This window comes from Clarias gariepinus, chromosome 2, assembly GCF_024256425.1.
Source record: "Clarias gariepinus isolate MV-2021 ecotype Netherlands chromosome 2, CGAR_prim_01v2, whole genome shotgun sequence".
Lineage (NCBI taxonomy): Eukaryota > Metazoa > Chordata > Actinopteri > Siluriformes > Clariidae > Clarias > Clarias gariepinus.
The window spans coordinates 28,625,737-28,651,652 of NC_071101.1; the positions used below are offsets into that span (position 1 = coordinate 28,625,737).

Consider the following 25,916-nt stretch of genomic DNA (forward strand, 5'->3'; position numbering starts at 1 on the left):
TGCATTATTTAATACTGACTTTCAGATGTCTGTCTTGCAGTGTATTCCAGTATTGTTTCTGGGAACCCCAGAGGTTCCACTTATTACCTACAATCTTCCCATCATCCACTGAATGTCTCTTGTGTTTTGTTGCTGAGTGTTTGTCAACTGCAGACATCTCGTCAGTTCTAAATAAAGTACTGGCTTTTGAAAAGGCACTCAGAGGCATTCAGGGAAAATATACTGGCTAAAACCAGAATAATAGGGTGCTTCTCATTTGTCAGGCGTGGTCGTGACTGGTACTGGTTTTTGAGTAGTGGCACAGAGCTGGCTTTGTGGTAAGCTACTGTATCACTGGATGACATCCAGTGCAAAAAGTCAATCATTCTTCCCAGGGTCTGACCTTCTGTGACCTAGATACACCTCTGCTAATGATCCCTCTGCACCCCAGCATGTTAGAAGATAATAATCTATTTGTAATGGAGTTAGAAACAAAATGTGGACTTTTAAAAATATCTCTGGAAGTCACAGGATGTAGTTAGGACCACAATTCTGGCACACAATGGGCCTCCAATTACACAGCTATCATCTCCCAGTGGATTCCTGTTCTACAGCTTCAGCTTCCACGGGAATTGAGACATGACACATGGTCTACTGTCTGCTTTCAAAATCGGTGATCTGAGGGCAGGCTGTGAAACAGCAGCTCCCACGTCTCACCTGTGTCACTGATAACACGGCCACAAAGCCACAAAGCAAAACATTGAGAATGTGGTTGAGAATGTTAAGTATGTAGGTTTCAACACTGCATATATAATTGTTTAAATTCATTAGCATGGTGTAGTTTCACTGAGACACTGCACTCCATCTGGCAAATCGATGTTAAGAGTGGTTGTAAGATATACGCAAGGTGAAGTCACCAAAAACCCAGAAAAAGATAGTGTCATGAACAGAGTTGTGAATCACAGGTAGACTGCCGATCTGATTTGATTTGATTTTTGGTCATTGCGGTTTTAATTCCATTAAATAATAGTAGCTAATGTCTACTGGCTGATTTATCTCAGGCAGCTATATTTCTTAAAGATTTTAAATTACCAACATCTACTAGAGTAAATCTATCTAATAAGCTTTGACATGCTGTGCAACTTGTGTTGCAGAAGATAAGATAAGATGAAATAAAATAAACCTTTATTAGTCCCACAAGTGGGAAATTAGTTTTGCCACGGCAGCAAGTGGACAGTACAAAGTTAAAAAGAAAGAAACAACGGAATAAAGAATAAAGTAAAATAAAATTAAATAGAAAAAAAAAAAAAAGTAAAAAAAAAAGAAAAATAGTCTCATTAATACTTCTCACAAAAGACACGAAGCACACATGCGTATCCCAATTCACATGTGTGGAACCCGAAGCAAATTTGAAATTGTGCAGCTTTCATCCATTATGTTATACACATTTAAGCTGTTAATAAAATAAAAGCAAATCTGGTGGCATTTAGATATATCAGTGTACCCTGTGACCCATAGAAACATCTATTCTCCAAATTAAAAACTTTAATGGTGACCGTCTTGATTGACAAACATGTAATGAGGGTTTAGAGTTTATAAAGATGATAAAGTGGTTAGGTGTGCTATTTTCTGCGAAATTTATTAATAAAAGATTACGAAATAAAGTAATAACTTACACATTCATCCTGTTCTTGGTTTGAGTAAATAAAACTTAATTTCCATTGTAATGAACTCAGATTGCACAAAAGGTCTGTAAAGCTGAGCTACTTGAGTGCTGCACTCCTGGAGGGCTGTGACTGGTTAAATGGTGAGGTCGCATCTGATTGGCTAAAGAGTAAGAGTGACCCACGTTGCTGCCAGCAAAGTCTCAAAAATACACACACACAAATCCAGGGAGATTTACACACAAAAGACAATTTTCATATTCACAGTCCATGACACACTTGTGAATTTTAAACATTCAAAAATTTTGTACACAGTTGTACATCTGTGAATTGTGTTTTGCATTTGTGAAACGTATCTTATGAATATATATATATATATATATATATATATATATACATATATATTCTGTATATATGTACGTATATAACATTTTTTTGTGCACGTGAGTTGTTTTTTTGTGAATATATATTTATTTTGTGCACGTTAATTGGGTTCCACACATGTGAATTGGGATACGCAGGTGTCTTTTGTGTGAATTATTAATGAGACTATTTTTCATTCCATAGTTGTCCCATCAATCTTCTTTATTATGCTCCAGTCAAATAGGTGGCAGTATTACACCAATTTCCCACTTATTCTAAATAAAGTGATAGTCTTGCAAAATGTGAGTATTTGCAGGAGATGATTTAAAGTACAGCACATAAGTTAATCAAATTTATTCAACTGAATTACAAAAAAAAAACCATACCAACAATTCTCATCTGTAACAAAATAAAACAAATCTCTTCCTAGGCATGGGAGACTTAATTTTATCCTGTTATTGTGTACATCTGGGTCATATGCCATCCTGACAGCTCATCTTCCAAATGCAACCCATCCAATTGTGTGGGCTGTTTACTTACGTCTAATTAACCACACTCTCCTCCCCCAGGCCCCTCCATTAATTTTCAATCATTAATGAAACAATAATCAGTCTCAGAAAACATAAGGGTACAAAAATAAAAATAAAAAATAAAAAACTAAAGAGACATTTTTGCAGGCTGTTTTAATGTAAAATGTTAGGAAGGGTTTCTACAATATGTAAGTGAAAGAATTCAGCAGGCAATTTAACTCCTGAACAAAAGGCTTCATGTCGCTTGATTGCCATTTATTTGTACATGGAGACAAACAAGCTCCATAAACAGGCATTGTCTCCTTTAGCTTACTGTATACAAGCTGCTTTTTTTCCCAAGTATAATATACAGTATATATGTATACAGTGTGTGTGTGTGTGTGTGTTTGTATGCATACAGTATATATATATATATATATATATATATATATATATATATATACAGTGTATATACAGTATATATAAAGATCATTATTATTTTATGTTTAAAACATTAAAATCTACTTTATAATTCAGAACAGGGTGAAAGTACCAATAATAACAAAACACTGGATGCTGTATTGATCTGCTACTTTCCTTAAAATGTACTCAGTTGAATTCTTCCTTTACAACACTCTTCCCTATCAGGCACGTTTCCATCTCCAGAACACACCCATATTCGCAGGCCTGGCAGGCACAGTTATGAGCATGACTGTGCATCATGTGCCAATCCTGTACAGTATATAAAAACACAGGCCTAAAAGTTGTAATGTACAGTATAATTACCATGAAGGAGTGAGGACAAGGCCTCATGCACATTTACTAGAAAATAAACGCACTCAACAGCCCACTCAGTGCAGCATATGTAAAGGGGTTTATGCTACACAGAGTTTTAATTATCTATATAAATAAAATAAAGGGTTTTTATTTTTATGTATGTCCAGAATTTAATGAGACTTTGCCAGTCCTACGATATTTGCCTGAAGTTAAACCTGCACCAAATGAAATCAAAATATTGAGTCGAAGTGAACATACAAGCCAAACTATGTCATCTAGAGCTTTTTTGGACGCTTTTTCCCTCAAGGTGGGAGTAGCTATATGTTTCAATTAACAGAGCCAATCAACGCACGTAGTTTACCCTGTATACACAGAAATCATAATGAACACACAAGCCGCCACAATCTTCAGGAAACACACGCGAGATACGGCATACTTGATCTAAGAGCGCAACGGTATGTGTTAAAATCTAAGTGTTGAGTAAAAGCGATGTTATGATCAGTTAGTGCCAGATTTAATAATCTAGTTTAAAATAAGCTACTAATAAGCTTCTTGCTCAACGTAACCAGACACCTGTACCAATAGATATTCGTTAAAAAATGTAGAAATATTACATTATTAGAAATAAACATACATTATTAGAAATAAATAATTAAATAATATTTTTAATGCTGAAATAACAGCGCTGCAGTAATACAAGTGTAAAGTGTTAAACATGCTGGAGTCGTTTTAAGATAAAACTCAATCTTTAGCCAATCTACCTTTTCAAATTCTCGTCTGTGAGTATATTCAGCTGGCAATGAAAGAAGTAAAACTTAGCATAAACAAGGTGTAAAATACTCAACCTTACTACATTTTATTTCTTTGTATTAATTAAGTAAGACAAAGAGTTCTGCCGTACAGAAAGACAGGCGGACATGTATGGGGTCTTCAACCTGAAATAATAATATCAATGATTACATTAAAGCTGTTTTTTAGCTTTAACTCTTTTCCCATCAATGGGTACTTACACTAGTAATAAATTATAAACGAAAATGTTATGGTATAATTTTTTTTTTTAATCTTCAGTTTTACTAGAGACTCCTTTCATAAATACTAAATCAACAGCTGCCTACAGAAAACTTTAAAGCATATGTTCACTTCTGTTCGTGTAAAGCATCTACCATACAAGCCCCTTTGTAAGTTGTAACTTAAAATGCTAACTTATTAAGTGTGTGCATTAATTTAAACCTTTGTAGCCAAACTACTTTAAGAGACATAAACACTCTTATAGAAAACTAATCAAGACCTTCTGATCAGATTTCAGAATCCAATAGTTTATGTTATATTGGACAACATTTTTAGATTGTCTTGGGTTCTGCGGAGAAAGCGCAAATAATGACATATGTTGATGTAAATTAAAACAGGATCATTCATATTATTGATTGTGAAATGTTTTTATTATATTTGGCTTTTCTGTGCATTATCGATCTGAATCTACCTTTACTGGCAAAAAGCTTTAGTTTTGTCCAGTGCCTCTTTATCAGACCCAGCTTGCTGTTTAAGGGTCACAATCTAATCTTTTCTGGCCAATAGGTGGTGTGTGCTGAACACTCTTCTTCCCTGGCTCTAATGACTGCTGCATTGGCCAGTCTTTTCTGAAATAAAGAGAATCTCTGGCATAGCTATCCCATTCACAACAAAAGAAACAATACTTTGTGTTTCCAAGCTGCAGACCCAGCAACCACAATTAAATCACTACTGATCGGCCACTGACTGTGCTGTAGTTTTACACCACAAAAGTTTCATGCTGTCATAGGTTTCCTTTATATACGTCTGACCAACTGGGGGTTGAATGCAAAACACAGGCCATATGCACCAAAAACTGCATCAAGTCTGGTTTGTGATAAATCAATAAACAGTCTCTAATCATCTGGATCTGAGAGTTGCCGCCAGACAATGCTTGCTTTCGAAAGCAACAAGATCACCTTTCACGACGAAAACCTGGACAGGATCCTTATAGCAGTCACGAAACCCAGAAACCATAACATTTCATTGGTAGTGGATTTCAATTCATGGGCATGGTCATTTAGTTCACGAGGGATGAAGACAATCTAAATCATGTGAAAATGATGGCCTAGAAAGAGATGCTGCATCTTCTTTATCCTTTTCATTTTCATCTGAATCACATGAGAATTATTTTAGTGCCTCAGGAAGTGGGTATTTAAATCCACAGGAAAAAGCACATATAGATGATGTATATGTGCTCCTACAGACACTACATAAATATTCTAGTATGTGAAATCGTCCTCTTATCCAAGTCTCCTCCTACTGCAAGCAGAAATCAGTTTCGTTCTCTGACCTTCTGCAATGCAACAATCAGTAGTCAATCCATTATGGATGAACTGCTCGGAAGTGCAGGGGTTTAGTACAGTTGCTTTCTGGACACTAAATACATGCAAAAAATTGACTAAATAGGCAGAAAATAATGTGGCTAAAAATCCTAAAAATAAATGAATGAAATGAAAACTAAATGATCAAAATGATCTGCCTAAAGAATAAGGACAATTTTGATAATTGAGTGGAAACGTCTAAAAACGGATGAATAATCATATATTTTCACTTAGGCTAATCTCATAATTACAACATTTGTCAATATTCAAGATATTAATTGCACTGTAGACTTCTTTTTTAAACAAATAAATCAGTAAATCAAAAATTACTTATTTTTATTAGATACTTATTACTATTACTATTCCAACTGTCTAGCATTTATTACTAACTTTACTAACTAATATGATGGGTGCATCGCTTCATGCTCCTCGTTTCTTATTGGGACATACAGTACCCATCGCTCTGGAATAGGGTCAACCTGGATTCATCCTGTCCAGAGTATTCATAGTTACAAGTAGCACATGGAGTAAACCCTTCAATTACACAAACACTTTCAAATTTCAACTATGATCAGAAGTGTGTTTCTTCAAATAGTCGCCATAATTTTATCCCCAAGAGTGCTTTCCTTTTTAAGAAATATAGGGCGGCTTTCAGAAAGATTTCCTGCTCCAGGAACAATTTTTATTCATTCAGTTTATGACAACAGTGAAAAAATATAAAACCAGATTGAAGCTATTGTATGGAATGACTTGCAGATTTGGCATAGCTGAGTAAATTAGTCTAATGAATAAAACTGCAGCGAATGAGCAGAATGACAAAAGCATTTTCAAGCGCATGTTTAAATTACAGTTGATTATCTTCATTAAACTCTCTGCAAATCAAGGACTGAAAACAACAAAGCCTATATAACTAGAAATATAGTCTAATTTTGTTTGTGTGTGTGTGTGTGTGTGTGTGTGTGTGTGTGTGTGTGTGGGTGTGTGTGTGTGTAAGAAAGAGAGAGAGAGAGATTTATCCTCCCTGTTTCAGTATTCAGCAGTATGCACAGAAAGTGTGGAGCGTCGTGCCATGAAACAGCACAGAGACCTGTTTCTTGTGCATGCTCACCACGAATGCTAATGTTCCCACATCTATACAGCGCTCAAAGGCAAATTCTGTCATGACAGCAGCCAACAACACAGAAACAACGAACTGAGGACCAAATTTGAAAGTTCACACAAAAATAGACAAAAAATACACACACGCACAAATACAAAGCCCGAGCATGCAGGGCAAGCACATCCTGTGTCCGGAAGATTAGTTTTTTTTTTATTTGATTTTCCCTGTGGGTAAATAGTTTCAACAATCAGAAGAAAAAATGTTAATGTTCTTCACAGTGCTTGATGTTCTAACTACAGCATAAACTTCCTAATCCTGCCACCTGCTGCGTAACACACCAGCCAGGCTGCAATCTAATGGTACAGTGATTTTTACTAAGCAGATTAATTAGAGTGCATGGATGACAATTTTTGTTTGTTTGGTTTTTTTTTTCAGAATGAGGAAAACACAGGTAAGAGAAAACACCAAAAAGGTCAGGAAAAATAAAAAATTGCATCAAATGCACTCATTGTATCATTATGGACAAGGCTGCTGAATAAACCCAGGATGACGATGCTTGCCAAAGTTGAACGATCTATTTAGATGTCATGCGAGGATGGAACACATCATTTTAAATCCAAAATATTTAGCAATAATTTCATTCATTTATCCATTCAGCTTCATTACGGATCATCCAGTATTCAGGGTCTGAATTATCTGAATTCAGTAGCCTGGAACCTATTCTAGGAGACCTAAAGCACAAGGCAGGGTACACCATGGACAGGGTGCCAATCCATGTCAGGGCACACACTACGGGCAATTTGAGCATCTCAATTAGCCTAATCTGCATGACTTTGGACTGTGGGATGAAACCAGAGTACCTGGAGAAAACGCATTAAACACGAAGAGAACAAGCAAACTCCATGGACACGGACCTGGGAATCAAACCGCTGACCCTGGAGGTGCTAGGCGACAGTGCTAACCACTAATCTAACATGTCACCACCATTGATTTTCTAAAACTTTACATTCCCAGTGAGCTAGATAATAAATGTATTAAATATATTACTTCCCCATTCCAGTCATTGAGTCCTTCTGTCCATTTACACTCAAAACCACCTTCTAACCATACAAACTAAACCTCAGCACACAAACCAGCCCGGTCATTCTGAAAATGTGTGTTTGTCTCTAGTACAGTAAATGTCATTTTTCATAAATAAACAAATTACAAGAAGCTGCAGCAAATAAAAATATCATAGCAAGCACAACTCAGGAATAAAATCTGTTATTAAAAATGACATGAATAAACAGGGGAAGCTTTCCTGTCAGGGGAAGAGGAACATGCCTATCGAAAATCAAATAACACAACACTTGAGAAAATGCAGTGCAAAAATTACCCACTTACAGCACAGCCATGGATATTTAAAGCTCTGAGTGAATTACTGAAGTGAATGCACACACACTCACCAATTGTGAAAACAACACCGGAAAATGAGGATGAATCGAATAAGGCTAGGTTTATGTGGATGGGGTGGATCCGAGTGCTGTGCCCCTCCTTCTTTCTTTAATGGAATTTCTAGGCTTAAATGTGCCTCCATTCAGCACCGGAGCCACTGGTTGGAAAAAATATTGATCCACATTTTTAGGCATGCAGGGCCTGTAAGTGGAAAGCAGCATGCCCTTAATGTATAATGAGGTTTTTCTTAGAGAAATATGACAACAAGGGTTGAGACTCTTGAGAAAAAAATCAAAAGCTTTGGATTATTACCTATATTATTATCATGATTATATAATTACTCAACACTTCAAAATAAGCATTTCAAAGAAGCTCAAGTCAGGAAAATATTATTAATAATAATAATAATAATAACATCATGCTCATCATTATTATTATTATTATTATTATTTAGCAACTGTAATAATAGCAGTAGTATTCATTGTTGCCCAGATGACAAATTTAACAGCCAGTAAAAAAGTGGTTTTGCAAAAAAAAAAAAAGTAAAAACTTTAAAATCAGTGTAGTTTTGTTTAACCTTAATGAGGTTGACACAAGTACGCCATACCTTACAGCTGTAATTACAGTTCCAAATCCCAGCATCTGCTGCAGTACACACATGAGGAGAGATAATCTGGACGAGATTAATTAGCACATTGACTACAGGTGATCTTGTCTAAGCCAGGAGCATGCAGGTATGTGTCTAAGCCAGAGGCATGCAGGTACTGAATGAATCTGACGCAAATCCCTCCCATAACTACACTACACAGGTCACTTTGCTTTTATACACCAGGAGATAAAATGTGACGTGAATATGCTGCAACTATATGTTGCTGGAAGATGACTGATGAGAACGACTATCTCATTTGTTTCCATTAGTCTCTAATGGTGCATTTAGCTTGCTAACTAACTCAGGATATCTTACAACAATGCATTAGCTACCACTTTTACTTTTAGCCTAGTCAATTAGGTTTCTGGGCAACTAACACACAGTAATGAGCAGCATACTAGAGCTTCCTAATGAACATAATGAACATAAAAAAATTATAAATGGTCTGTACGGAACAAATTTTGTCCAGAGCCCAGAGCGATTTGCAACTTAATCTAAAGAAAGCTATTGAACTGCAATGAGAAAGAAGAGCATGAACACATATTCTGAATGTAGTTACATCATATATAAACCCGATGACACTAAAAGTGAAAGATCTTTGGGTTGAAATTACCTCTGTGAAGGGCAAATCCTTTGTAATGACATCTAAATCGGACACCTAAATCCCCTTAAGACTTCCACCATTAGATCATTAAACCCAAAATACTAAAATCACTTCTAGGATGAGCTTTTCAGCATCTTCAATACCAAAGCTCAGATTACTCTTTCAGGTGGCTGAAAAGAGCTGGGATTCTGACCACAGTCCAAATATAACCTTAACATTTGACTAGTCACTTCATACTGTATTACTCTTAAGAGCTGAAGTGTAAAGGCAAATCTAATAGAAGGCATAAGCAAAGTTTATTTCAGTAAACAAATTAGCTCAGAGTCCTATTCTTAAGTGCATTATCCTTAATTGGAGTACAGTAATCTGATTGTTGCTGTTCCCAGATAACCACAAAGGATGACCCGTGTGCCATGTGCTTTTATCAAAGAGGAACATCACATGGATAACAATCACCTAGACGGTGTCCAGATGCCTCGACATGAATGCATTTGACATTTAACTCACTTAACTCCTACTAGTATAATTATTTCGAACAGTCCTGATTATAATAATGATTCATATGCATTGCAAATCTTTCATTTTGAATAAAAGTAGGTTTCATTTTGTTTTTGTTTCTGTTTTTTTCTCAAAAGAAGTATGAGCTTTTCAGTAGAAGTGCTAAATGAGATATTTATGAGTTAAGTATCTGAGAAGCTTTCCTCCTCAGCAGGAAGACACAAATGGTGTTAAATTATTTCATACTGGAAAAAGCTCGATGACTGAGAGAGAATATGTCTATGGCTTGCAAAAAAAAAAAAACTAAGGCTAATTAAAAGGAAGGAAGGAAGGAACATAAACTTGAATTGAAACTATGTTGAACTGTAACATAACATGGTGGCAGTAAAAGAGACAGCTGTACTGTACAGGATTGCGAGGAAAAAAGAGAAAAGGATCAGGAGTACCTTTTTATAACATTTATCTCAGGTACTCAGGACCAAGGAGCAAAATCAGACTGAAAGGCGTGTGACAGTGTGTGTATAGTGTAAACTGACTGTATTGACTACTGGAACTTTTGCATTCCTACTATCAAGCCACTACTGATCCAAAAACAATGTCAGAAAATTCCTACCTGGACTAAGGAGCAAAGGAACCAGACTGTTGCTTACTGGTCAAGAGTCCGTTTTTTAAATGAAAGTAAATTTCGAAATCAAGGTCCCAGTGTCTAGAGAACTAAGAGGCACAGAATCCAATTAGCTTGAAGTCCAGTGTGAAGGTTCCACAGTCAATGTAGCTGTCTACTAGAAGATTTTCAAGCATGTCATGCTTCTCTCTGCCAACAAGCTTTATGGAGATGGCAATTTCCGTTTTCAGCAGGATCTGTACTACCACTACCACTAACTGGTTTGCTGACCATGCTTGAATGGCCAGCCATTAAACGCCATAGAGGATTTATAGTGTATTGTTAAGAAGTCGATGAAAAACACCTGATCCAACAATACAGACAAACTGAAGGCTACTATCAAAGCAAGCTGGTCAGGCCAATCGCCTCAATATCGTGCCGCATTTATGCAGGAGTTTATGCTAAATAAGCTCTGAACAAGTATTGTGTGCATAAATTACCATTAATTTTATTGATCTTAGGAGATATTTAAATATTTTAAGCTGCTTTATTTTCATGACCTGTAAGTTGTAATCATTGAAATTACCACAATTTTTTTTTAAATATATTTCTCTTTACATGTAATAAATTTTGAGTACATAAGAATTTCACTTTACAAATTAAACTGCAAAAAACTGTTTCACTGTTGCACTCTTAGTTCACATACACACTTTTTAATCAGCAATTCACTGGGGATGTAAATTATTTAATCTTCTCCTAGCTTCAAGACAAAAAATAGAAAGCATTTCTTTCAGACCATTTCATTAGAGTATTGATCACTGATACTAAATCTGGCTGATCAATGGATGGGATCAAACCATCAGGTTCACACGTTAAGTATTAAGGTTCTTACAAGGAACAGACAGTCAAAGCTGTCAACATTCAGCAGACAGACATACAAGCATTTCTGAGAGGCTGAGGTAGCGCTGCAATCGCAGAAGTTTCCATGTTCTGACCTTTGACAACGAATTTAGCATTTGCTATTAAACTGAATTTGTTTCCCTGGTCTACACATGTGGTGTGTTAATACTATTATCATAATCATGTTTGCAGCCTGCAGCTTACACCAGCATGGTTACCAGCCATATTAACTATGATTGGAAAAACAAGCGCACACCATGCATCAGTGGATTGAATGGAAAAAGAATTCATATCCAATCCAACATCAAAAGTCAAAGTTAAAAAGTACATTTTGCATTTAGCTGATTTGTCTGATGCTTTTATCTAAAGTGATTTACAAATGAGAAAGGACACAGCTGATCAGCGGAGGAAAAACTTACAGTAAATAAACTCATGCAACAGACCTCCGTCCATTTTTGATGTATAAACACAACATGGAGTTTTAAATTCAGCAACAGCTGATAGCAACAAGTGACATTTAAAATAATTTTTTTCAATATTATTTACATTTGGTATTACGACTTAACCTGCCATACACAACATCTAATAAAATGTGTATAGAAACAAATGCTTGGTAGGAAGTAAGCTTGTTGGCATGTGTACACTATGTAGCTAACATTTAGCTTACTTGCAACATAGCTTTAATCGTAACAAATCCTAGTACATCACATGCACCTCAAACAAGCAAATTTCAACTATGTTCATTTTGTTAGCTTTAGAAGTTGTATTTAGTTCACAGATTTTCTCAGTGAAATGCTAAATGCTTCACAACCACAAGCAACAACAGAAGTGGTCGCTACACAAGAGACTTTCCACTCTTCGCAGTGTGAATTAGCTACTTGGTAGCTATGTTTGTGATCAGTTATGAATTTTTTTAACCTCTTTATGTATGATGTCGCAAGTTATGGTTATCGGTTAACCATACGCAATCGGTTAAAGGCTCTGTTTTATAGTAAAAACCTCCAAATCACTTAAAGGTGTTACTTTAAATTTAAATAAACTTCTGTAGCTCTCCAGACTATTCCCAAATATAAAAAAGATTTATTTTTATTATTAGTGTTGTTTTGGGTAAAATGATCTTTCTCCATTCTTCCATCATGAAGTAGTCCAGGATTATGTAAATGTCTTATGCCCAAAAGTAAAAAGAAAATTACTGATGGAAATCCCACTCTAATACTGTTCTGCACCTCACCATGATGAGGTGAGGGTGAACATTGTGCACTCTGCAGCTATGCCAGAAGGAGTGATGGTCTCTGGCCAAGGCAACACCCTGGAGTGTAGAGACTCAGAGAGATCACAGAAATAACAGGGAGCAAAGCCTGTCAGAGAGAACACAGCACTATGTTGACAATGGTGTGCTCAGCAAAGCAGCATGGCCTCTACAAGAAGCTGTGGTCACTCTGGCTTAGAAGGGCGTTCTGCTTGTCATCGACCGCAACTCCAGTCAGCTTGCTGCGCCTGCACTCATCAATCTGCATGTCACAGCTCTCAGTGGCTAGGGGCAATAGTGAGTTTGGGAAGACAGAGTGGAATACGAACTCAGTCGTTAAAGTGAACCTCTACTAGATGCAGTATAGCGCATGCAACAATGTGGGATAAAATGGTGAGAATATGGTGAGAAGAGGATATGATGGTCAATCCCCATGGTGAGAATAAAGTTCCATTTTAAGTATAAATATTTTAAAAAAAAATCCCCCTAAATGATTTATGCATGAAATAGATCAATCAAGTTTTTTTACAATTTAAAGAAACGAAAAAGCAAGAAGAAAAAAAGAGAGAAATATTTCATTTTTAAAGTCACATGTTAGTAAGTCAAGCAGAGCTTGGGAGGTGTGAAAACCAGATAATAATGCTAATGGACTAGAAAGAAATTATATATTGCAGCTTTGACCATTAACAACCTGAGCTAGAACAGCTTCACGACATTTTTTTTTTAAACAACTGGTGTAATTCAATTTTCTGTGATATGATGAGAACACAGATAATGTCATTGCTTTTGAGACTATGCTGATAACACTAGCACTAAAGCATGCAGCATTAATTACGCAAACTTCTTTCTGCTAGGGTAAAAAAAATTAATGGAAAGTACTTGTATGCCTGTGATATATTTATTTTAAACTTCACTGAAATTTTGTATTGCAAGTTCATATCTGTCATGAATAGACTGATCATTTAAAATGAAACAGCCACGGACACATTTAACTCAGCAAGGAACTGAAAAACATGATACATCATGGAATGATCATCACAGTCAAAGTGATGGAGTACAGACCTTTAGAACTAAGGATCATGTTGACTATTACAATATGGATGACAGCAGTGAGCACTGAATCGCTCCTGGTTACATTTACTTATTAAAGAAGCACAACAGGTTGCAACTGATGTGACAATTCAGCGCACATGTGTGTGATGCCCAGGCTTAACAACATGCATAAGTGGAAATGCTAACCTCAAACGGATTATATCTACAGTACAGAAAGGAGTCTTTACCCTGCATTTTTCTCCTCTATGAGTTGATCTCAATTATATAATAAAAGCAGAGCTTTAAACCTCTTTCCCAAAAACAGTCCTAAGAAGTGCTTTCTTTAGTATTCCATGTCTTTGGACAGGGCATAGATCATGATGCAACCCAAAGAGGACAGAGGCTAGCAGTTTGTGGGCTGAAGGGCTTTCACATACTATTTTACACAGCAGTTTTAGACACACGAAATGTAGCATGTAGGCGAACTGACAACACATACACATGTTAGTGAGCTCTGCTCTTTCAGTAATCTAATACTTTGCACTATTTTCTAGACATGCAAAGCCGGACAGTATGGTTGCTAATTAATTAATGAATGACTAACAAACACATTCTGCTATTTTATCTTATCATTGGTCAGGTCCATGTGTATTTAAAATATGACTAAAGTAAAGACTTCCACCTTTAATTCAAGGGGTTTGACAAAGAAACTGCATTAACTGTTCAGGAATTAGTCATTTTACTAATTTTAGTAAATAGACAGAGTAACCTAATTATAAGGACTATTTTTAATACTTGGATACAAACCCTTTGTGTCCAAAGACTGCCTGAAGTCTAGAAAAAATGGACACCAGCTAATGCTGAGTTTCCTCCATAACTATGCTTTGCTTTGCCTTCAGTTGCTGCTTGTTTGAGGGCTTTCAGTTTTATCTTCAGTAAGTGAAACGCATGCTCAAATGGGTTGAGGTCAGGTGGCCCACTCAGCTCTTTATGAACATTGCATTTGTTTGCCTGAAGAAGCTCTTGGGGTACTTTTATGGTATGTTATGGGCTTTTATCCATCTGTACTTGAAAACCTGTGTGATCAGCACAGGTTTTGTAGCATTTGACTGAATCTGAGCAGAAAGTAGAGCTCTATACACTTCAGAATTCATCCTGCTGCTTCTATCAGTAGTCATATTAATAATAAACACCAGTGACCCAGTTCCACTGGCAGCTACACATACATACATATGGTCATGCCATAACTGCCTTAATCATGTTTGACCAAATATATGGTATGCTTTGGAGTAAATCCAATCTGGTCTTTCTGTTCTTGAGTATTATTAGGGATTAACGGGTAATCTGTCTGGTAAAACTTGCTATGTAACTGCCTATTATTAAATTGTTCAATTACTTTTGAGTCTGTGAAACATAAATAGACTGTGTTATAAATGCTTTCAATCCCATTTTGTTTGCTTCATTTCAAATTCATTGTCGTGGTATAAAGAGGCAAAACTATGATAACTGTGTTACTGTGTAAATACGTATGGACCTGACTGTAATATAATGTAGATGCATGCTTAAATGGACTGGAGTCTGACATCGATTTGATTAACTTTCTGATTAAATGTCAAGCTAGCAGTCTTTAATGATGGCAAACAATGTCTACATTGGCTTAATATGCACAATATAAAGCACAAAGTATTATAAATGAGGAGCAGCTATAGTTCTTGAACGAAACGGCAATTATGTTATTCACAGCACTATTTAAAAGAAATGTCCATTTTGGGACACATTAAATATGTTTATATTAAAAGATATGTGCAGTGCTTAATGATTCTGATGCTAATTCTGCTTTCCAGTAAAAATCAATATCATAAAACAAACAAGAGATCCAATGTTGATAGAGTGGAGACAACAAATGCTGCAATTAAAATTTCAGAATGCAAGTTTTGCTGAGTCATGGCGGAGACTTGGCTTGACTATTCAGTGAGTTAAACGATATCGAGTGTGATGGACTTGAGCAGTGTTGGCACAAAAGTTGAACCCTTGGAAGCCTTTGAGTGGCTAGCTCAGGTAGCTAGACCTAAAGACTAAGGCACTGCTGCATCTGTCTCTGTAGGTGCCGATGAACTCCCACTGGCAGTACTATCAACAGGTCGTGAGAGGGCACTGTGGGTAATTGAAAATATCGGAAACTGTTAACCGAAGTGAAAATAAACCAACATGTCGATAAAGGAAATTTTGGCTTAAATAGTGAACATAGAAATAACTTATTAAATAAATCAAAGTCAACAGGACAAAGATGTCACTGAACATGACAACTGTGTTATGTAATAAATCATATGGTAGTTTATTTTCTCTCCAACAAGGAAACCCGAGGTAATGTATGAGAAGCCACAGGTTAAACACAGTAATTTGAAGGTTTATAGCACCAAAAGACCACTGAACAACTTTAGTCCACCAGAGCCATGTGTGTTGTTATTGTTAATGTTCATGTCATAGAACTGCTTACTGTACAGACCAGAACTTTAGGATTAGGCATTTTAGCAAGGATGATATTTTGTCCAAATTAAAAGCATCAGGTCACTATTAATAATAATAATAATCATCATCATAACAACAATAACAACAATAATAATAATAATAATAATAATAATAATTAATGTGGGTAGATTAATTTACAAAAAAAAATAAGTCAGCAGGCTAAATCATCAGTGGTCCATAATGTTAAATTGCATGTCTGTACAGATGCAAAAGTGTTTTAAACGCGAAATTTAAGTATGTTAGTCAAGTGCATAAAGAAACCCAGAGCCATGTGTTGTTACTTTTAATTTTATTGTAATAGAACTGTTTGCTTACATGGACTAGGATTATTTTTAGTAAAAAAAAAAAAAAAAAAGTATAAATTAAGTATATTATTATTATTATTATTATTATTATTATTATTTATAAAGCAATTAGATTGTGTTTAATCATTTGCAAAAATATAAATAAATAAATAAATAAATCATCAGTCTAAATGCTCAGCGGTCCGTCATGTTTGCATTATAACTGCATGTCTGCACAGGTGCAAAAGCAAAAGTGTTTCGAAAGCAAACACGAGATCGCTCACATCAGCGCACGAGCGCGTTAACAGCGATGCCGACGAGCAGCCTACATATCTGCGTTATAACCTGTTATAACCTAAACCCTCAAACCTCCAAGCGTGAAGCATTAACTGGGTCCAGAACCACGACTGAACCCTGACACGGCCCACAGAAGTAAAACCCGGCTCTAGATATTAAAAAAAAAAAAAACAGCCTGTATTTGGTCTGCATTGCGGTACATCACCAGCTACATTCCCGCTCGCACACACACACACACACACACACGCAGCGTAGCGCTTCTCTGTGATGATCTCCGTGTCACTAAACATCCCCGTGCAGAGCGTCCTTACCTGAGCCGAGAGCCGACAGACGGCGCGTCCCTGTAACCTTCACCAGCCGGACCTGATGCCGCGCAGCTCCGCAGCGCCGAACCGACGCACGCGCGCGCACACACGCACACGCACGGCCCATCGCATCACGCAGCGCGCGCGTGTCTCTCAGGCGCGCTCTGATTGGAGGAGACTTCATGACGGAGTCTTTAGGGGGCGCTAAAGCTCTCGGCTCTGTACACTGGGAGCAGCTGGAACGCAGCGGCTCAGTCAGCTGCTACATCATTAACACTCAGCTCTGTTAAATAGCAGAAGGCGCATGAGCTCTTCTATGCATGAGCATGTCGCTTAAAGCATTAAGCCGTAAAAAAACGAGCACCATATGCTTATTTTTTTTTTTCTGTATAACAGACTCTGTTGCTATATACTTTTATACTTTTATTCAGCCCATCTACCCTCTTTATCAGTGGAGCAGGGCTACACTGTACACGTGCATAATTACTATCATTTGCACTGATAAATAAAATGCTCATCAAGGTTGCACTGCACTGCAACTTCATTTCATTTATAGGGTTTTTTCCCCCACTGTTACTGCACATGGTTTGGTTATATGCTTCTTATATATCTTGTCGTTTTTTGTTGTTGTTGTTGTTCTTAGCATTGCACTAGTAGTCAGTTCTCACAACATGTGTCTACTGAATATGTATAAGACATACAGTGTGCAATCACATCTACGACCTGTCCTTGTGTTACTGCCTCTATTGCTGTTGTAAATCTGTAATTTCATACCAAAAAAGGTTAATTCATTTATCTTCTATTCTGCTAATATTATTAATTATTCTGTATATAGGGGGCCAAACCATGACAGGGCACATACATACCCTAGGGGACATTTGGGAATGCCAATTAGCCTAATCTGCATGTCTTTGGACTGTTGGAGGAAACCAGGAGTACACGGAGGAAACCCACCAAGTACCGGGAGAACATTAAAACTATATGCACACAAACTCGAGGCAGGAATCAAACCCTAGACCCCACAGATGCGAGGCAACAGTGCCCAACAAAAGTGTTTTTTTTTTTTTTAAGGTTACTAAACGACATGTGCTTTCTTGTCACTTGACCACAAAGAGTGAATCTTTTGTACCTTTATGTGCAAAGTGGGCATTATTTACCTCTAAAGTATTGCTGTAAGCGCTAAATAAAGGCACAAGAGTGAAGCTTATGGTCCAATATTGTAGCTTAACTCTTTTCATATTACCATGTAAAAGATAAAGTAAAGGTAGAGAAAATGTCTTAAACTTTTGACCATATAGTGTGTGTCAACAGCCTATTATATAGTGGTATCAGTTTGGGTTACTAAATAGTTAAAATATATTGGGTTGAAAATAAGCAGGAAGCTTTGGTTAAACAATTACAAACCAAAACATATTAGGGGTTTTATAGTTGCTTTTGACTATATTTTAAAATCAAATCGTTTACTTCACCTATTTGGTTACGTGCTGAATTTGATGTTACTGCCTTTATGCAAGTTCTCTTAAAAGATCCTGAAAGAAAATACCCAAAGTGCGATCCTGAGCTCGAGTGAATTATATACAGTACATATTGATATTGTATATATTTTTTTCTTCCATGTATGTTACTTCTTCCTTTCCCTCTTTTCAAAAACAGGTGAACTGGCTCCAAAAGAATTGCCCTTAAATATAATACACTCATCCAGGATGCATTGTGCCCATTGATAAGCTACAGGTCCACCCTGACCAGAATAAAATGATGTGAATCAAGATTAATTACTGTAATTCTGTAACTAGAAGACAAATGCAGTGTTTTATTTTGATGTGATAAGGCATTCACATTTGTCTGGGGATTTTAAAGCAAATAATGGATTTGTTTTCAAGGTTAGACATGGGGGAAGGGAGATAGAAAAAGATTAAAAGACCATGATCCTTTGGTCCTCCTATATAATGGGGGCCTCCATCAAGGGAGAACCCCTCCCTACATTTACACATATACCACCTCTTTCTCCCCCCTCCCCCCTTTGTCCCCGAATCCCATAGGGGACCTGATTTGGGAGCATTAATCCCATCCCTGTCATCGCAGGCTGAGGAGGCAGTGGAGGAGTGGGGGATGGAAAAAAATGGAGAGATGGAAAGAGGAAAGAAGCACGGCAGACATTAGCGTCAGATCAATAGAACAAAGTGCTCATGCTGTGGATCATCCACCTACAGGTGCAGATTTTCAGAGGAAGGGTTGAGGAATTAGAAGAGAGGATGAATACATCACCCCTCTTCTGTCCTTGCATGTGTGTGTGGCAGAAACACGTTTTCCAGCTCCAACATAACAGCAATAAATAGTGAGACTGCCTGTCTATCAGCCACAGTGATTAGTGTCACCGGGTCAGCTAGTATCTCAGCTCGATGTGGGGAACAGATCGGCTTCTCCTTCACTGTATCCAAATCCTAAATCAACAGAAGACAGAGAATTTCTAACAGACCAAAATGGTGGGCTACATTTTAGCAGATGTGGCCACTGCCATTTGTCTTCCGTATGGAAACATCAGTGAGCAATCATAAACAATAATAAGATTCATCTTTCACAACCACCCAAGTAAAAGGCCAGATTTGCATAAGGATACAAAAGGAAAAATTCCCACTTCTGACACCGAAGCTGCATAAGCACACTTTTGAATATACACAGAAAAAAATTATGTTAGCAAGTGAAAAGTATCTAAAATATAGTTAAATTAATTCAAACTTTCAAATTCAAATTCAAATTTATTGGTTATGTACACAACCATACACTGTATGATATGCAGTGAAATGCTTAAACGACTAATTGTGACCTAAAAGGGAAGGATAAGATAAAACAAAACAAAAATTCTGCACTAAGAAAAAAAAATCTACAAATTTACAGATTTATGGTTGCACTAAAATCAAATGAAAAAAGAAATATTAATAATGTATAAATTATATAGAATGTGCAATATAAATGGATGTAAGATGGCAAGGATATGGTGTGGTCTGACAAAGTTGCAATGGAAATTATTTGCTCTGTTGGCAGATAATATTGCAAAATTTAGGAATTTATTTATTAAAAAAGCAATAGAAAAATAAATTGTCACTTGTAATTTTAGTAATAATTGACCAGAACTAAGCTGAATAATCTTGGTTGTTTATATTTAAGAAAATATTTTGTTGTTTACATTTTAAGGAATTATAAGTAGATTTGGATAGACTGAAGAATATTTCACTTGCTGTCATAACTTGCAGTGTATTGTATATCCTGATAATGGGTATATATCACAATTATAGATTTAAAAAAATATATATATATATCCAATTCATTTAAATTGTCTTGCATGACTATAAGAGAGTGCAATACATTCTATGCCTGTATCAGTTTTTCCATATTAAATAACCACCTGTATATAGGTGCATGTTGCATACACATATTTTTAGAGTGTACACAACCCCAGGGGAGAAGAAATGGGAATTTAATTTTCTGCATAGGGTTTGGGTTTGAAGAGGGTTGGAGATATGGGGTGATGTTGGCATAGCAACAATAACCACCAATCAACGCTGATATATTGTGATATCACAAATCTGTCTGTTCATTGAATAAAACTCACTGTTTGTGGGGAAAATACATTCCTGCTAGAAATAAGAATATACTTGGGCTTTGCAGTTAGGATGAAAAAAGTGATTGGTTGGTATAAAAGCTGACCTCTGATTTGATGTTGCTAAGAGACGGCGATGTGAGCAGAAGCCCCGTGGAGTTAATACAGCCGAGAGAGACGTGTTGCTCTATTGCAATAGCATTTCAAATAAGATTAGCATGTGCATTTGGCTATGCTGATGAATGAAAATTGGACTTCTATAAGCATAATTAAACACAATGGGACAATTATTTTAATGAAGCAGCAACAATAGAGATTCCCGAGAAGTTCCATATTTAACATGTGTCAAATGTGTATTAACAGTATATTGAGTATGGTGAAGTGTATTAAACACTATAGACGAAATGTAAATGTGATCATGGTAGAAAGAGAGTAACAGCTTTTACATTTTGGAGGCCAATCATTTGGAGTAATTATTTAGTTAATATTTTTAGTTAAAAAAAAAAAACCTAGAGGAATCAATTCAATCAAAATGAATTCATGTTTAAATCCACACATTAAATCTCTCTGCTTGTGTTCTCACCCTTACACTAGATGGCATTAGAGGGAATGGCTCCAGAGACTGTTTGTCAGATGCTTCATCATATCTACAGAAGTTCATTATTCCTAAAGGGATGCGATTTATCACTACAATCATAGTAATAATTAATTGATTTTAGATTGTCTATAGATGCAAAAAAAGTGCCACATGACATATGCACCTAGAATAAAGATCAGCAAATGCAAAATTTCAGTCAGAATAGCTACTGACAGCTGAGTTTGTTCAAGTCATAATTTCCAGATATACTATATTGCCTAAAGTATTTGCTCACCTGGCTTTATATGCATATGAACTTACAGTAAGTAACATCCAATTCTTATTCTATAAGGTTTAATATAATGTATGATTGCAGCTATAACAGCTTCAATTCTTCTGGGAAAGCTTTCCACAAGCTTTAGGAGTGTGTTCATGGGAATTTTTGACCACTCTTCCAGAAGTGCATTTGTCAGGTCAGTCGCAGTCTCTGCTCTAATACATCCCAAAGGTGTTCTATCGTGAACTGACTCTGCAGAAAGTTGGCGACGTCTGTGCAGTATGTGGCTGAGATGCTGTCATTCCCAATCGCTTCCATTTTGTTATAAGTTCTGGACTTATTGCACAGGTGACATCCTATCACGGTACAGTACCATGCTGGAATTCACTGAACTCCTGAGAGCGACCCATACTTTTACAAATATTTGTGGAAGCGGTCTGCATACCTAGGTGCTTGATTTAATACACCTGTAACCATAAAAGTGATTGGAACACCACCTCAATTCAATGATTTGGATAAGTGAGTGAATACTTTTGGAAATATAGTGTATAACAAAAACCAAGTAGTCGAAAAATTGCTTTGTATTCCAAAATGTCTCCACTGGAGTGTTGTTTATCCCCCTGCATTTTGTAGCTATTGAATCTGAAACTGCAACAAGCGAGTTTAATTCCTCACTTCCATAGCTTATCCGCTTAAAAAATTTAGGCTAGCCGTGATCCGAGTTCAAGGAAATGCATTTTGAATGTCCAGATCCATATATTAATTCATGATTCATTTATTCATGTTTAGGAACAGAAGGCCTAGAACTCATGCCAAGCAGTTAAAGAGATTCCAAGAGCCACCCACCAGACGTCTGTGCTTCCTGACACAGTCACTCTGTAAACACATGACAGATGGCCCAAGGCTTGCTCTCCCATCTTCAATTACAAAAAAAAAAAAGACTTTAACAATAACAGAAATAAACATATCTTCTAGGTTCACCAGCCACACTGGCCAATGTCTCTCCTTTGTTGTTGACCTCATTATTATGATCTCATTGCTGTGATAAATGTGTACACTTGCCATACTGTAGTTGTGTTATGTGACCGCAGTGAAGTTGTGCTAAAAATAGCTCAAATTTTTACAGCAGGGGAAAGTAGAAATATTACACAAACATACAAAGGAGGTCAGTTTCACCTCTGACACGATAATTACATAAAACACACAGTTAATCTCCATAGCCCTGTTGTGTTTCTCACTGGAACAATACATAATCACAGATATCTCAGATGACTGTAAATTTCTCGGAACATAGTTTTCATTAAACTATTTCAGCTAAGGACAAAATAAGTTTAAAGCAACATTCAGGCAGAAATCATATTTCCTACATGTACAAAATGAAATGAAGACACAGTGACGGAAAAAAGTAATATAGTAATATTTATTCATTCATTACATTTAGAGTTGGTGAAATTTCATTCATGAACTCTTAAGTGGGGGGACTTAAATAAAAGCAATGTCAAATTTTTAGTAAAGATCTGAAACTAACACATTTGTGATTTTTAGAATAAAAAAAAGTACACTTCTAGTATGCAGAGAAATAATAGGTGCAGGTGATCGTAATGAATAATGACTATTACATAATGAAAAATACCCATTTCTGTAATATAACAAATCACCACTTGCATAAATTACAGTTGTGCTTGGAATGTGCAGTATGATTCACGTTGCTGGATTGAAAGCTTTTACTTTCGGAATAAGTACAAAGACACACCCCACTTTATGTTAAAATGTACAGTGATCACAGCAAAAAGAGGCAGATACCATAATGCTGAATATACAACACACTCGACAAGCCTTCATGCCCCAGATTTCAGTAATGCTTCACTGACTTGATTTGTACTCGATTTCCATGAAGCCAAACGTCTTATTATTTACAAATTCTACATAATAAAATATCTTCATAAAAACATACACTTGAAACTAAAACTTGATGCAAGTTATCTGAAACCGAAATTCGTGAAAATCCATCCAACCGGCGAGGGTCTTGGTGCTGAACAATGGACAAGTGACATTTTTACAAAAGTAATATGTATGCATTGTTTTAACACACAATACAGGCACACGCCCACCCAACCGTTCACCTTCCTCTCTACAAACACACATACTGTACACAAGCACAAACACTGAGTGCTACACAAAAAAACAGTGTAATGAAACAGAATGAGACAGAGATCAAATCCTACATTGTTGCTCAGATTATACTGGAGAGAACCATGTCCTCTTTTATTACCTTACAAACATCATTTCCAACTTCATGTGAACATCATCTTGCTTCTTCTCTACGCCCATTAACATGCATTAGTCCTGTAAATTGGCCTAGAGGCCCATTTCTGAATGAAGGCACTATGCTGTAAAGGCCACCCAGCACCCATTATTACATCCATATAGTTTGTGTTATGAAAAGACACATGCATGGAACTGCTCCGATTTTACAAACAGAGGAAACTCAATATTAAAAGCAGTTTGGGGGTCGCTATGGTTTTAGTCGCCATGGGAACCACAAGGGTTCACATGCAGGTCAAGATAATGACAGCAGGATCTCGTATGGTTGAGATGCAACATGAATGTCTCAGGCGTGACAAAATTAAAATAAAAATAGAACTAAAAAAGAAAGAAAAATTAAAGGTGGCATAGTGTCGTGGACAATGGCACCTGTGAAATATTATATATATATATATATATATATATATATATATATATACAGTATATCGGAGTGTTTCAACTTAAATATCTGGTCTACTCTAGAATCTTCCAGATAAGGTTTCTGCACACATTCCATCTATTATACAGGATAAAGGCTTTTTCTTTCTACAGCTATTTACACACACTTTCATTCTTGCGAAAAAAAGACATGGAATTATAATAAGTATACATGTGATCAAATATCTTATAGCAGTGCCTTAAATCCAGTGTCTCCACCGGTTCGTTTTCTCTGTACAATTCTCATATAATACTCAAAACACAGTCAAGGCATACCCATTATTTCAAAAAAGCACCACAGAATCCTCATAAATTAGCTACGTCTTTCACATACTCTAGGTCTCTTTAGTTGCAACCATATGTTATGAGTAACAGTAGCATATTATGCATGCAGCACTGACATACTGAGTTTTTAGGAGTAACCAAAAGGTCACTTAATGTTAGCTGAAATGTAAATGTGTAACTGAAATCAGTCTTAATAGTGAATGCAACAGTGATGAAGTTGTAGAATTGCCACATCTGTATTCCAATCATCATGCCAGGCTTAATAAAGTGGATCCTGTTTGAGTCACCCTGCTCGACATGAATCTCTCCAGACAAATTGATTTATTCCTCATAAAACTTAATACACTCCCTATTTTTTTTCCTTCATTTCATGTAAACAGGGAACTATTTAGATCTGTAATCATGCTGAAAATCCAAAGTCCTACGTTCACCCTGTGCTTAAACAAAAGAGTTCATGGCGTTTACAGGTGAGGGGGCCTCTGAGCTCTCGTGACCCTGCACGGTGTCCCTTTCTGTCTTTCCACTATACTGGCCAATAAAAGAGCCGTCCTCGTTGAACTGTACATCTCCACCTTCCCCGTAGTCAACTAAACTGTCGTCACTTTCGTCTCTCTTTACGGTGCCACTGGACGGCGTGCGGCTTCCTTTTAATGGTTTATGGTCCTCATTGTCACTAGGAGAAAATAACATGCAGGTGTTACAGGTGGAATAATGAGAGATGTCACACAGACATTAGCTTGGCTTCGCTTCATGACAAAAGATGGAACACTGATGTAAACAACATGCTGGGTATAATAATTACAAGACATCCACACATAGCATCATTGTAGGACAAACTGGGAGCTTCATTAGCATTACACAAATATTCATCGACTGACTGTTCTGGTACACACATTCAAATTTGTATGTATTTCACTCGTAAGTGCTAAGCATAAGATTTCAATTCACAGCATTTGATTCAAAGCAAAACTCAATGTTACAAAACAACTGACATTAATAATTTAGTAAGTACAAGAATAACTTTCATTTGCCAGGACATGATAAGTATAGGAATACTGTAAAATCCTAAAACTAAAACAATCCAAACTAGTTGATTATTAAGCATTTAAAACTACACTGCCTGACCATAAAAAAGTTGCATTAAGCAAAGAAAAAAAAACTAAGGAGCTTTCTGAGATTACTAGAAGATAATTAACATTTATAGCATTTACTGTAGTTAAAGCCCTTATCCAAAGCAACCTACATTTATTTACCTGATTATACATCTGAGCAGTTGATGCTTAAGGGCC

The 25,916-nt window shown here is 36.4% G+C and overlaps 2 protein-coding genes across 13 annotated transcripts in view; both read right to left on the reverse strand.

Annotated features, from left to right (window-relative positions):
* Positions 1-17,236, reverse strand: part of cntn1a (contactin 1a) — an 82,025-nt gene extending 64,789 nt beyond the window's left edge. For both annotated transcript variants that reach the window (XM_053483461.1, XM_053483456.1), the window contains exon 1: positions 17,155-17,236. The gene's annotated coding sequence lies outside the window, so the exon portion shown is untranslated. The remainder of the gene's footprint in view (positions 1-17,154) is intronic.
* A 7,163-nt stretch (positions 17,237-24,399) lies between these two features.
* Positions 24,400-25,916, reverse strand: part of nrcama (neuronal cell adhesion molecule a) — an 87,971-nt gene continuing 86,454 nt past the window's right edge. For all 11 annotated transcript variants that reach the window (XM_053476905.1, XM_053476968.1, XM_053476941.1 and 8 more), the window contains one exon: positions 24,400-25,300. In XM_053476905.1, coding sequence (XP_053332880.1) covers positions 25,066-25,300 — 235 coding nt within the window. In that variant the 3' untranslated portion in view covers positions 24,400-25,065. The remainder of the gene's footprint in view (positions 25,301-25,916) is intronic.